Source organism: Acromyrmex echinatior, chromosome 3 (genome assembly GCF_024713525.1).
Source record: "Acromyrmex echinatior isolate Ae372 chromosome 3, ASM2471352v2, whole genome shotgun sequence".
Classification (NCBI taxonomy): Eukaryota; Metazoa; Arthropoda; class Insecta; order Hymenoptera; family Formicidae; genus Acromyrmex; species Acromyrmex echinatior.
The window spans coordinates 18,596,767-18,611,199 of record NC_141854.1 but is presented as its reverse complement, the minus strand read 5'-3'; the positions used below and the strand labels follow the sequence as shown (position 1 = coordinate 18,611,199).

General features: G+C 32.8%; 3 protein-coding genes and 1 long non-coding RNA gene across 12 annotated transcripts; 2 read left to right on the top strand and 2 right to left on the bottom strand.

Annotated features, from left to right (window-relative positions):
- The first annotated feature begins 630 nt into the window (after positions 1-630).
- On the top strand, positions 631-6,013 carry angel (protein). Of its 6 annotated transcripts, none has more exons than XM_087403826.1 (6): positions 631-810; positions 3,199-3,553; positions 3,948-4,126; positions 4,216-4,589; positions 4,677-4,923; positions 5,442-6,013. In XM_087403826.1, the coding sequence occupies exons 2-6, from the start codon at positions 3,307-3,309 to the stop codon at positions 5,853-5,855; spliced, it is 1,461 nt and encodes a 486-aa protein (XP_087259952.1). In that variant the 5' UTR covers positions 631-810; positions 3,199-3,306; the 3' UTR covers positions 5,856-6,013. The 6 variants fall into 6 exon arrangements, with proteins under 6 accessions (XP_087259952.1, XP_011059669.1, XP_087259953.1 ...); XM_011061367.2 differs by lacking the exon at positions 631-810 and adding an exon at positions 2,205-2,763; XM_087403827.1 differs by lacking the exon at positions 631-810 and adding an exon at positions 2,206-2,557.
- An 854-nt stretch (positions 6,014-6,867) lies between these two features.
- LOC105149205 (beta-1,3-galactosyltransferase 5) lies at positions 6,868-9,309 on the bottom strand. 3 transcript variants are annotated; one of them, XM_011061470.2, is made up of 4 exons: positions 8,929-9,309; positions 8,638-8,814; positions 8,336-8,418; positions 6,868-8,265 (listed from the first exon to the last, which is right to left on the bottom strand). In XM_011061470.2, exon 4 carries the CDS (start codon positions 8,113-8,115, stop codon positions 7,021-7,023), a length of 1,095 nt encoding a protein of 364 aa, XP_011059772.1. In that variant the 5' UTR covers positions 8,116-8,265; positions 8,336-8,418; positions 8,638-8,814; positions 8,929-9,309; the 3' UTR covers positions 6,868-7,020. The 3 variants fall into 3 exon arrangements, with proteins under 3 accessions (XP_011059772.1, XP_011059781.1, XP_087259955.1); XM_011061479.2 differs by having other exon boundaries at positions 8,944-9,309; XM_087403829.1 differs by lacking the exons at positions 8,638-8,814; positions 8,929-9,309 and adding an exon at positions 8,502-8,612.
- A 770-nt stretch (positions 9,310-10,079) lies between these two features.
- casp (Fas associated factor casp) lies at positions 10,080-14,303 on the top strand. 2 transcript variants are annotated; one of them, XM_011061502.2, is made up of 12 exons: positions 10,080-10,320; positions 10,725-10,793; positions 11,100-11,397; positions 11,489-11,675; positions 11,748-12,027; positions 12,108-12,246; positions 12,342-12,487; positions 12,560-12,714; positions 12,783-12,978; positions 13,094-13,197; positions 13,323-13,635; positions 14,012-14,303. In XM_011061502.2, the coding sequence occupies exons 1-12, from the start codon at positions 10,282-10,284 to the stop codon at positions 14,090-14,092; spliced, it is 2,007 nt and encodes a 668-aa protein (XP_011059804.1). In that variant the 5' UTR covers positions 10,080-10,281; the 3' UTR covers positions 14,093-14,303. The 2 variants fall into 2 exon arrangements, with proteins under 2 accessions (XP_011059804.1, XP_011059811.1); XM_011061509.2 differs by having other exon boundaries at positions 13,323-13,648.
- On the bottom strand, positions 12,088-12,764 carry LOC147910312 (uncharacterized). Its single transcript, XR_015544441.1, has 3 exons — positions 12,627-12,764; positions 12,381-12,501; positions 12,088-12,228 (listed from the first exon to the last, which is right to left on the bottom strand). It is a non-coding gene; the product is annotated as an uncharacterized LOC147910312 (long non-coding RNA).
- Positions 14,304-14,433: the final 130 nt, after the last annotated feature.

Below are 14,433 nucleotides of genomic sequence, written 5' to 3'. Positions count from 1 at the left end.
GATAAAATGATGCATCCTGCGCATCATACGTGAAACAGAATGCATCTAAAGCAGCATTGCATAGCGCTTAAAAGCTGTTCATTGTTCTTCGACACTTTGTTGGTATAATTAATATTTTAGGAAATATCGATAAAAAGTTTTTTTTATCGATATATAATTTTCAAGATGGCGGTCTAAATATGTTCGATCGCCAAAAAATTCTTCCAAATTTGTATTTAGCTATAAAAAATGTATGTAAAGAACGAAGTTTTAAAAAAATCGGAGAAGGGCAGCTAATCTAAAAATTTACCTGTATCGTATACTATGAAGAAATATTTTACATGTCTATAAACCCCCGACAATATAAATATCCATATTAACATCTATTGTAAGTTTCTCATTACTGATGCGACACGCTCTTGTCGCTAGATTATATTGTCGATATTCCCGAAGCGAGCAAGAATATAAGTATATTTCCATAAAAGAGAAGGAAAGAGGGAAAGAAAAGGATTTCAGTAACGTGTTATCGTCGGCGAGCATCGCGAGGAAGCACAAAGCATTAATATTGAGCATTACCAATTCGTTGTTGAAAATACACGTGTTCAACTGCCACTCACCTATGTCCGTTACGTTAAAATAAATAGAGACCGTACTTTATTCAAAACCCAGCTTACAGAATCCAATATCTTTTCTTGAGAAGATAAAAGAGATTATTGTCACTTGTCGTTGAAAGCTCGTTCCAGAAGCCACGAGGATCATCCGAGACAACGATTCTTTAGTTTTCTACTCGCCGTAAAGCATATCTTTAAAAGTGATAGTGATATCTTAACAGTAGGTTTCGTTCTTTTCTCGCTATCTTTATTGCGCTTCTTATATCCATTTCTAAATATTAATGTAGATTAATCTTCCGGAGCTAATGGTAAACCTGTTGAACTCAATTATATTCTTTATGTCATATCTACAAATTTGAATTATTATTATTAAAATAAACTTAATATTTATATTCTTTTTTATTGTACGAGATATATGTCATTCCTTGAAAAATTAATTAATGTTCTTTAATCAACATAAATTAAATATAGTGAGTGTTATAGTAATTGCAGTGTTACAGATTTTAATATCAATGAAAAGTTGTTCCTTGAAGGAACAACTTTAATCTCGATTCACTATACTCTTCACTATACTCTTTCTAATTTTTAAAACTAGAAAAAATAACTTAAACCGAGTTTAAAGTTATCGAAATTAAGATCTAATCTTTTATAGAAATGAACATTAGAATTATTTCGACCAAAGTAGAGTGTTAATCGCCAACTCAACTAATAATTCGTTATCCTTAATCTAATTTTTTTCCTATATGTTAAACAATAAAAAATTAACAAATTCTATTCACGTTCGCAAAATACTACAATTATTTGATATATTAATTATTGTTAATTAAGTTTATCTACACATTGTTGATTAAGTTAATCTACAATACATTGGTAGAAATACGTTTGAATGACTTCAAGTAAACTTGATTAACTTAATCAAGTTATTTTTATTAGATAGTTAATTATTTTTTAATTACACACACCTTTAAAATATTCCTTAATCATTTAATTATCATTTAATTAATATTACTTCATTACTTCATTATTATCTTATCTGTACTCTAATTTACACATCCATCTTATAGATATTATTTTACAATAAAAATAATTCAAAAACAGGTTCCAAAGAATAAATCAATTAAATATTATGCCTATGAGAACCAAATACAGGATGTTCGCGTGTTCGATGTTCACGTGAACATCCTGTATTCGGCTCTTGTAGGCATAATATTTAGTTGAGATATTATTTTATCATCATCGTCGTCGTATGAGGAAAAGGATAAATAAGCGAAATTTCTTAATTAACTTACTAATATCATTTTTAATTCCTTCTTTAAGTCCTGATACACAATAAATATAAGATATAATAATATCTTAAAAATTGATCAATTATAATCATTATTCTTCTCACGTTCAACTATGATCAATTTGTGTTTCGGGTTTAATTAATTACCGCTCCCATTCATTCTTGAATTTGCTCGTGAAACATGATTATCGCTGATTTCGACTTTTCGCGCGCGATACGCACACAGCATTCGTATTACACAAGGTCTGTTCTTTTTAGCTAAAGTTCTTGCACGGTTCATTTTTCTCCCTTTTCTTTCGTTAAAGAGAAAAAGAAAAATATAAACCGTGCAAGAAGTTCAGCAAGATTTATGGACCCTATGATTAGCATTCATGCCCAGCTAAATATACAGAATACGAATATCAACGAATATGGGTCTCGGTTAAATAATCACGTTCGTATTCCCCTCCACCTTCCTACATGTATATGTGTATATTATATACATGCGATGGAGAACTAAATTCGTTTCATCAGGGTCAACGATTGATTTGAAACGAGACTGATCTGCACCGATCTGGTCCCACGACCCTTCTTTGGCCCGCGATTTAGCAGATCGTGTCTTTTCTACGACGGAATTGAGAACGAGCGAAAGATCAGGCCTTGCGGCCTCGTACCTGAGGAATCACGTATTTTACATCGCGCGGTATGTACACGTCGAAGCAGTGCCTACGGTAACAGTGTCAGATCTCGACAATCCCGACGCGTGAGTTATGCTAGGAGCGTGAAAAAAAAAATCAAATTCCGCGCTGATAAATGAACGTATCCCCGAGGCTGCTGCTGACGAGCACCGCTTCTCTGCTAAACATAGCATGTAACACGCGGACGGCAACGTTTCTGCAATCGCGAAAGGTAAGCGCATCTCCCGCACAAACGCGACCCTCGCGTCTCTTACCCTCCTCCCCTCCCCCTCCCTCGTCCTCGCCGAGAGTCCCACGGTTGACCTTAACTCTGCCGTTATTATTTGACGCGACAGTTATTGTTAGGTTAGAAACGCTGATCTTTTTTCGAGGAGAAATACTCTCGATCGCAAACGCATAGTTTAGAAATGTCGAAAATGTGCGGTTTTACAAAGTTCAGTTAATAATAATTTTTTTACCTTCTAAGTTTCCTTTTTTCTTATTTTTGAACTGTGTTTCAGTATACACTGCTAGTGCTACTAAAACCTTACAGTTCACATTATATATATATTAGATTTTCAGTACTGGCATTATACATTGGAAGGTTGATCATGCTTGTTTAGCCTAATATGTTTATAATCTTGTTCATTGTATGATTCCTTTTCAGATCTTTTGTACACTGGAGCCAACTTGGCAACAATTACTCTTAGAAAATTTGTGTAAGAGTCCTATCTGGAAAGCTTTGATCTCCAATTACCTGGAACTTGTTGCCTCTATGGATAATTCTCCGTCCCATCAGAAGTGTACAGAAGTTAAAATGGAACCTTATATTGATACCTGCTACAACCAAAGCAATACTAACACAATGTGCGACCTAGGGAATACACTGCTCTATTGTCAGACTGGTTTTGCGGATACGACACATAATGTTAAAGCTAACGTATGTGCAGCTAACACTTATGGAAATTATATAGACAAAAAAAGATACAAGATTATAAGGAAATGGAAACGAATTGAGAAAGGTAAAAGTCACTTTACCTCTTTCTTATTTAAACATTACAGTTTCAAATGGATGTATAAATATATAATACGATTTACTTAGCACAGTAGAATGGGAAAATGTATTATAAAAAAAAATTAAATAAGAAATATTAAGATCGGTATTCATAGTTCGTTTAAGACTGTCTTAAGTAATGTCTTAAGATGTTAATACGGTTCTCTTATATTGGTTTGTGACACATCAAGAACTTAAAACGGTCTTTAACATTAGAACTGACTATGAATATTGGCCTAAGAGATCTAACCTTGACTATATAGGGCACATTTCTGTTTATATTTATATATTTGTCTAGATTCACTTATTATTATTTAATTGTTCTTTCCGTCCAAAGAACATAATTTTTCAAACATTTTTAGGTAGACCATCCAATAATATGGAAGATTTTTTTATATTGAAACTCTTATCCTTTAATATCTTGGCACAAAATCTGTTGGAAGATCACTTGTATCTATACATGAATCATAACAAGAAAGCCCTGAGTTGGAAAACACGAAAATCCCTTGTGATACAAGAAATATTCGAGGCGGAGGCAAATGTACATATTTATTCTTCGGCATTTAATGTTGTCAAACCTGAAACTAAATGCTTAAAGAATATCTGCTATTATATTGTCGAATATTTCAGATAATATGCCTTCAGGAAATGCAGGAGGAACATCTGCTAGATTTCGTGGCTCCATTCAAACAGCATGGATATGAATATCTGTATAAAAAAAGAACCAACGACAAGAAGGATGGTTTACTTTTGTTATATCGCTCCAATGACTTTATTTTGTCAGATTATGCAAAGGTAGAGTTATATCAACCCGGAATCGAGATTCTAAATAGAGATAACGTCGGTATAATCGCTAAACTGGCCCTCAAAGACAATCCGGAAGCGCAAATCGTGATAGCTACTACTCATTTGTTATATAATCCGAAACGTAACGACGTACGATTGGCGCAGATACAGCTTTTGTTAGCGGAAATAGAACGGATTGCATTCATCGAAAACACAACGTGAGGGCACGCCTTTGAAAAATTATTTGCTCATCATGATAAGAGATCTTTATGCGAATATTAAATATTTATAACATTACTTTGCAGAACGGGCCCGAAGTATTTGCCAATCATACTCGCAGGTGACTTTAATTTGGAGCCATTCACGGGCGTTTATAAGTTCCTAACAAAAGGTTCGTTCAAGTATTATGGGAAAGGACGAAGTTTAGAACCGTCTCGATATCGTTCTCTGTCTAATTCATTAATACCACCGCGATTATGCGTTACCGATAACTGTCAACACTTTAATATCCTGACTCAAAGATTGCGAAGAGAAGGCACCGGTAAAGTCATGGTACGTTCTTGAACATATAACAATTCCTATACAGCGCAGAAGTTTGCAGCAACATCATGATGTTACTGCAACATTATTGGGACGTTGCAAATGTTGCTAGAATGATCTGTGCTGTATGGATTATGTATTAGGTGTTGGAATTAATTCGTAGCGTTTTTTAATGAAAGAATGTTATTTATTTCACATGAGCATTAAAAAATACATTAATGAAAGTACTTCCCATCACTTGTAAAACGCTACGAATTAATTCCAACACCTAATATGTATATAAAAATGTATATAAAATCTTAATTTATTTTCGCCTATTTATTTTAATTTTAAAAATTTATTTTGATTAATATATTTCGATGAATACCATCAATATTCATGCTTATATCTAAAGTTTTTCGAAAAGAAAAAAAGATTCCGAAAACAGTGTAGTTTTAATTATGCATTCCATATTTTTTATTTTTTTTTCCAATCTTTTAATCTTTTTTTCTAATTATATTTTAAGATATTTCTTTATTCATTTCTTCCAGCTGGAAAACAGCGAATCACGCCTTCAAAAACTAGATGAAAATATGCTTACGCCTTGTAATACGAATGTATTACAACAGAACGCAAACAGTGATACCGGTTGCACGCAAATTATCGAAATTGTGAAGGGCCATTCCGCGAGATTCTCGTCCGGTACTCTAACACATCCCTTTGACATGCATAGCATTTATACACATGTAGGCGCCCATGGTGAGAAAGAAGCAACGACGCATCAGGAGGAGTGGATCACAGTGGATTATATATTCTACAGTAACATCCAGCCTTTAGAGAAATATGCTCTACCTACAATAAGTCAATGTACCGAACTACCCCGAATACCAAATTTTGTAGTAGGTAGTGATCATTTATGCATAGGTGCAACTTTTCAGTTACCGAAAAAAAAATCTCTACTTTAAAATTAGATAACAGCTTCTCATATATATTTTCTTCTCGATGTATTAAAATTAAATATTTTAATAGAAGATCTACAGCGTTAGCCATAAATATAAGCATGTTTAATTTTTTATTTTCTTGGAAAAAACGATAATAAAATAATATCTGAAGGAAAACAAAATGCTAAAATTGTTATAAAATAAATATAATTTTTATAACAATTACTTATAATTTTTGTGGACATAGAGCCGCTTTAAAATAAAGTAACAGCTAAATCCCAGGCATGGCCGGTCTCAGGCTTCTTTCCATTATAATTAAAATGATAAAATTTTATTTCTTAATAAAATTTTTTAAATTTATTTTTCGTTTAGAAAAATATGGTATAGAATATTTATATCAATTTGATTTTTTTGGCCAAGGCTGTAATTATGTTATTAGGTGTTGGAATTAATTCGTAGCGTTTTACAAGTGATGGGAAGTACTTTCATTAATGTATTTTTTAATGCTCATGTGAAATAAATAACATTCTTTCATTAAAAACGCTACGAATTAATTCCAACACCTAATAAAATATTTTTGTTGATAGAATCGGAAGATATCATCTGTACTTCCAATTATCTAAAGTAAATAAAATTATATAATAACTTTATTTTCATTTGTGAAAATTGCAAATTTGCTATGATCTGTAGTATTTTTTGTATGTAATACATTCAAAAAACCTATAGAAATGTAATTTGCTTTTTTAGATTTTAATTTTAATTTTTTTATCTATAATAAATAATTATTTTTAATTTGGTTCACTTTTTCGATGATAACTAAAAGATAAATGTTTCAATCATTAAGATCTGTATATAAGATCTTTGAAAACATCCAAATATATTATTTTTGTGTTAAGAAAATATTAACTTAATAATTTGGGTTAACTTCATTTTACGTTAGAGAAACTGTATATCACATATATATAGGACTGTGATATAGTAACTATCATAAGAATTTATTGACGCATAAAAAGATAGATAAAATAAATAACTACAATTCTGTAAAACTTTATATAATAACGTGTAAAATATACTGTACAAATTTTATATATTATAATAAATAGAAAATGTTTTCTTGGTAATAAAATAATATATAATTTATTAAAATGTTGTTAATCTCATTCTACCTACCCTTTCCTCCATTATTTCTTTATAAAATTCTGACTGGATTTATTTGCACAGCACCTTTATATAATTTTGGCTCCTTGTACGCCACTACGCAGGTCTTACCAACAAGATTACTCTCCTTGCGGATGGAACAATTTGCATGGCAAAATTTTGCAAATTCCTTGAATCTCACTTGTAACTCGGTATCGCCGCCATTAGGACCAGCCAAGAATTCGCATTTCAGTAGATTCGCTTTTCCCTTTATACAACATTCCAAATATCTATAATCTGTCGTAAACAACTCACTGATATTTTGAATTTTTATGTTTAGAGCTTGTCTGAGGATACCAGTGACAAATACATCGTCTATCCAAAAGTATTCATGGGAAGACACGGCGTAATTAATCAGTCGACTTGCTATTTGCGGATGCGTGATGTACAGCCAGCCAGAGACAAAGTCGGGATAAATATTATTTATATATTCCGCCTTACTCACATACCATTTGTTGGCTGGTTCTCGAACAGGAATCATATCTTTCATAATATAACCAGTCAAAGAATTCTTTTCTATCATACCTGAGTGTAATTTCTCTAATATGCCATATATATTTACAATAATATCATCGTCCATTTTCATAATATATTTAACATCTTTGCAATTATTTGCTGCCCATTGAAGACCCATCAAGTGCTTGCGAGTTAAATTTCTATAAGTGTCTAAAAAATCTCCCTGAAGTAAGTCATTGAATCGTCGTGACTCGTCCAACAATGCATTTTGCAGCATATGTGTCTTCTTTTCGGCATAATCATTTAATGTACCAAGTAAAAATACTCTTCTGATTCCTAAAACCTGCAATTCTTCATCTGTATAAGCTCGCCGTAAAGCACTCCTTGCTGAAGGCTCACCCGCATAAGATGTGACAATCCATATCACAAAAGTAGCATTGCATGATGGTTCAATTATGATTCTAGAAATTTTTGATGATGTATCAGTTACTTCATATATTGTTTCAAGCTGTATTAGATTTATTTTCGGAATTTCTCCCTTTGACCATAAACTTTTCTCCATGAATGCAATAAATAACAAAACACATCCTATGCAAACAAGCAGCAATAAAAATCCATATTTTGAAGGCATGTTTGTATTGTATTTATAATTGATTAATAATAAAAATAATGACGGAAATCATAATTTCTTGTATCGCAACATACGTATATATTGGATATTCTATTTTCCATATTACTTATTTTTGAAATTGTGACAGCTGCGAACGTTCTTCATTGTCGTCTCCACAGAAAAAAAATGTTTATTAATATAATTTAAATCAATTAAGTTAAATTAAGCTGATCAAACATACCAAAAGTAGATAATTTCTTCTTTAAGTGGAGAGTATTTTCTCTCTTGAGCCACAGTTTTCATCTTCTTTACTTCCTCTTTTTCCTATAAATTGTTTAATTTTTTATTTGTTATTTTATAAAAAATTTTTTTAAACTTGTACTAAATTTTAAAAACATTTTCTGTACATTGAAAATATAACATATTTAAATAACTTTTCGTAATCGAATATTAGGTTAGAACATATAAAAAATTGAATTATGGAAGATTCGACTCATCAACTCCGATAATTTAAATCGATTTGATTGTTACATTGAAACTGACCAATCGCATTTGCTGTTCAGCAGAATTGACTAGTAACTTTCTATTAAATTATTTTAATTTTAGCAATCTCCCATCATGGTGTGCCACCTTGACGTGGTGAGGTGGACCATACTACAATAGATCCTTCGCTGGAACTCCTTGGAGTTTCGCATTCCGCCCAGGGAGTCGATTCTGTATCTTTAAACAAAAATATCGATTCTGTATCTTGAAACGAAGTGAAAATTACAAAAGTGAGCAAATTTACTAGGTGTTGACCAATGAAATTATCAGTATTCTAATAAATTCGCTCACCTTTGTAATTTTTACCTCGTTTTAAAATACAGAATCGATCTTCAGAGATGCCAGGGGCGCGATTCCATAACTATCTTTACATGCCTACTGACAGTTCTCGGTGTCGTTGCGCAGATACTTTATATGAAAAAGCTGCACAACAATACCGATAACTGTCGATAGACGTGTAAACAGTTATGCGTGGTCTAATGCCAGTAACAGTAGAGGCTCCTTTTTATTACATTCCCAGCTACAAGTGATTGATCGATCAATAATCAATCGAATTAACGTCGATTGAATTAACATCGATTTGACGTCGAGCGACGTTGAATCAGCATCGATTTGACGTTGATCGATCAATCATTTCTGGGGCGCGATTCTGTAACTGTGGCCTAGTTTCCACCGAGGATTTAATCCGGATCAGAATGTAAGGGTGAAATCACACGGTACGGGAATCAACATGCGGGAAAGACATGGGAAAGAAAAATGCGGAAGAGCGCTGATTGGCTGTTCGAATCACGCATCCTTTGTTCCGCATGCTGATTCCCGTACCGTGTGATTTCACCCTGAGAACCAACCAACTACGAGCATTCCCCTGTCGTTCGACTGTAACAGGGGAACTGTTCGACTGTAGTTGGTTAGTTCTTACTCAAACTTCCGATTGATTCTGATCCGGTTTAAATCTTCGGTGGAAACTAGGCCATTGTCTATGTCGTTGCGCAGCTTTTTCACCATATAAAATATCTGTGCAACGACATTAACATTTGTCGGTAGGCTTGTAATGCGTGGTCTACAATGACAGTAGCAGTAATTGATGAGGTTGTAAGAATAACAAATTGACCAATCACAGTTGAATATGAGAAGAATAATCAACTGTGATTGGTCAATTTCTTACTCTTCAATCTCATGCATTACTGATACTGTCATTGTAGACCATGCATAAAGATAGTTAAATGGAATCGCTTCCGATGTTTCTACAGCCTCTTCTGCAACTGTTTATTGTAGACGAGTATAAAGCGAAGAGCACAGATTCTTGCATAACGCATAATACGTAATGCATAAAAAAATGTACCAATTAAAGTCCTTCGTTTCTTTCCATGAAATAAAAAACTCTGATTGGTTGATTTTCTTATGCCTCATGTTTTATGCATTATGCAAGAGCTTGTTCTCTTCATTGCCACAGACTGTGTTACTGTATAATCGTACAGTACGTGCAATGAGACGCCGAGTATCTTACGTGAAAATTTCGTGGTTCAAGACTTCAATGGCTCGCGGTTGTTGTTCATATTATTTGCAATAGCTATAAGATAATAGAACGCGAGAGTATCGTTGAACTTGGACGTCTTACAATCTTTGTGTTGGAATTTCATTGCGATGGCTGAAAATCGGGACGCGATACTAGCTGACTTTCAGGTAAATTGATGGATTCTAGAAGCTTCTTGCAAGCGCAACGCAAATGTATTCTTAGGTTATGGAGTTACGTGTACATGACATTGACAATAATTTGTTTGCATTTGAGACGAGAACTTTCCCGAGATATCCAATAAACTTTTTTCGCAATACTTTAAAAATTAACGGTACATTTAAATACATGACTTGTATCGGTCAAATTGCGCTGACACCGTGATTTGCCAAAATTCGCGAAAACTTTCGCTTAATTCCTTTGTCATGTCGTCTTGCATGCCTTTGTTTTAAAACCTGACGAATTCTCAGACGAGTATTAATGACGTATCTTCGTATAAATATCACTGTGACTTTCCACTTTGCGTTCTATCTTTTTGTATTTGTATTTGTCTTTTAAATTAAATTATTTTCAGGCTTGTACTGGAATTGATGATTTCGGAGAAGCGATTTTATATTTGGAACAAACAAATTGGGATTTGTTGGTAAATATAAATATAATTAAAGCATAAATGCTTTTTTCAGCAAGAGAATACACCATTGCATAGATAATGCAATGTAACACAGTGTCTTATTATATTCTTATTTGCAAATGTTAAAAGTGAAATGATTACTGTCATATCTCTTGCTGGAAAGCTCTAATAGTAAATCATTATACCTTTGTTATTTTTCAATGTTAAAGAAATGATTCGCTATTATAATGGATCATTTGTTTCTTATTAGAAAGCAAATATAGTATGCAAATATGTTGTAGCAACTTTGATTATCTCAACATATATCTTCTCATTTAGGCTGCAATAAACAAGGCCATGCCCCAAACTACGCAGCAGCTTCCTTCTGAAATGGCTCCTGATATAGAAATGGTAGAAGAAATTAAAGTAACACCACTTTCATCGTCGTCATCGTCATCAAAGTTACAAACGGTGCAGAATTCGAAAAAGACAGGAGCCATGAAAGCAGACACAGTAGAAAGTGCAAAACCTGGGACAAGTAGACCTAAAAGTTGTATGAAGAATAGACAACTTACATTCCATATTAATTATCTTGATAACGTTTATAAAATAAATTTGTCAGATTTATCCACTTTAAGTAAGTGAAAATTGTTGATATTTAGATAATTTTGATAATTAAAAATTTAATAAGATGGAAGAAATCAAATTATTTTATGTTCTTTTTTCAGGAGATCTTAAACAATTTATATGGTGTAAAACAACTGTACCACCTTGTCAGCAGAAACTTTATGGATGGAAAAAGGAATTTGTGAATATGACATCGAATACCGTGCTGCAGACATTAGATCTTCCTAGAGAAAATACTTTATATCTACAGTCATCTTTGCCACAAGACGGTGACTTGACTAATGAGGCGTAAGTTGTAAAATTTTATCGATGTAATTTTATGATTATTATAATCACAAATTTATATTTTTTTCGTTTCAGCGTCATTCTGTCATCAGATCGTATGACTCAGACATATACGTTAAACGTCAAGGACGAAGTGCATAATAAAACATACAAGTTGAAGTTTCCTGGTACACGTACTGTACTAGAAGTGAAGACGGACATCTACTCGTTAATAGATGTACCTGTACGAAATCAACAGTGGAAGGGTTGGCCTAGTTCGTTGAAGGATGATAATGTAATACTGGCACAAAGTGGTATATGTTATCCGGAGCATGATTTATCCGTCGGAAAACTTCCAGCGAAGGAAGAAAAGAAGGTAATGTCTCGTCGGAGAAATAAATTTTTTTCTTTTAATTTATATATAAAATTATAATATATTTGTATTTTATATTTCAGAAAGTCGTAGATCTAATTGACAGTGATAGTTCAATAGATGAACCAGAAGATGTGGAAGAATTTGATGTTCCGGAAGAGTTTACTGGCGACGATGATATTTTCATAGACGATGTTAAACCCACTAAAATAGAACGTCTCAGTGAGTATTTTGTATCATAAGGGAATAACTATTTTATTGAAATGATATGATGTCAGTATCACAATTCAATAATATATTTTTTTATTTATAAACAGTGCCAGAAAATGTAGTAGATGAGGTGATGGGTACGTTACATTTTGCGGAGCAATTTGAAAAGCGATACGGACCGGCACACCCGGAATTCTTTACTGGTACATTCGAAGATGCTCTGAAGGAATCGTGTCTAAAACCAGCAAAAGAGGTCTGTTCTAAGTACTGAAAACAACACGGTCAATATGTTAAACTGGAAATATATAATTTTATATTATTACAGAGAAAATTATTGGCTGTATATTTGCATCACGATAACAGTGTTTTGGCAAACGTCTTTTGTACTCAACTGTTAGGCTTCGAAACGGTGCTTCAACTTCTTTCGGCAAATTTTATAGTATGGGGTTGGGACATCACATATGAATCTAACAAAGAAAGGTAAAGTTTACAAATATGCGATGTTAAAAATTTATCGAGTTTGCGTTAAATGTTCGTTTGATTTTCAGATTTTTGTATTCTGTAACTCAAACCCTTGGTACTGTTGGTTCATTGGCTGTGTCGAGCATAGATGTTGATACCTTGCCAGTTCTTATGATTATTATGAGATCTAGATCTAACACAGAGATATTTACTATCGTTCATGGCAATGTAGGTGTTAATGAGTTACTAACAAATTTGGTACAAGCCGTCGATGTGTTCCAAGTGAGTAATATAACTTTTATTTTATACACACACACATACTGTTGAAAAATAACAGTATGGATATAAATATAGACTTCGATTTATACAACTGTTATTTTTTTTTTTTTTTTAATAGGAACAAAGACGAGCTGATATTGGCGTTGAAGAAGAACGACAAGCTAGAGAAAGAGTCAAACAAGAACAAGACAGAGCATATCAAGAAAGTTTGGCAGCTGATAGGTAATTTAAAAAAAGATATCTAAACTGTTGAGAGGAAAGAAGAAAAGATATGTCCATATATATATATGTGTGTATAAACGATTTACATTGGATAAAAAAATGTAATGTTCACAATTTATTTTAAGAGCAAAAGAAGAAGCGAAACAGATACAAGAGGAGCTCGAAAAGAAAAAGAAAGAGCAGGCTGAAAACGAAAGATTAGCTGAGAAAGCGAGAAAAGAAGCTCACAGGCAAGCTGTAGAGTCTAGTTTACCACCTGAACCGCAACAGGGAGCGGGCGATGGCGTAATGAAAGTAAGAGTACGGCTTCCAGCAGGAAAATTCCTGGAACGTAAATTTCAATCAGATACGCCGTTACAAACGCTCTTTAATTTCCTTATTGTGGAAGGTTATCCTACAGAAGAATATAAGCTCCTATCTAGTTGGCCTCGAAGGGATGTAAGTAGATGATGTAAGCATTTAAGTCTTATTATGTAGATCAGGCATGTTCAACTTTAGCTTCAGAATCGAAACGCTTCTCTCTCTTCATTCTCTCGCCAAGAGAAATAGAGAAGGAGAGGAGATAGATGCTGGAGCACTAGCGTCACTGATGTAAAGTTGGACATTTCTGATGTAGATATTTATTTGATTTTTTTTTATATCGTACTCTTTTTCGCTTTAAAATAAAAATTAAATTTTAAAACTTGAATAAAAAATAAATTTAAATAAAACCACTCTTAAAATTTATTAAATTATAAAGTATTTACGACATATATATATATATATATATATATATATATATATGTCGTAAAAAATATATTCATTCTTGTTCCAGTTAACATCCATGGATTCAAAGCTCACTTTGATGGATCTGAAATTCTGTCCCCAGGAAACAGTAATTTTAGAGGAACGATAAAAATAATACGTTGTAATTAAATTCAAATGTAGAAATTAAGTGTCGCGAATATTCTTCAAGAATGTATTTATTTAACAACTTCGAGATAGCGATTATTGAGTCCTGTTTATCTTGCGACTATATACATTTTTACGCTGAATTTCTTGTACGATCAAGTCGTATGTAACGCACTCCGCGTGAATACAATTTTTATTTTATAAAAAAAGAAAAAGTTCGTTCTATGCGTACGTATATTATACACTTTAAATTTCCAGGAATAAATTGTGTTTCGAACGAATTCGATTTCGAGTAAAAACTGCTTTTGCTTATTATGAACGTATTGCAATTGGGATATGTAAATA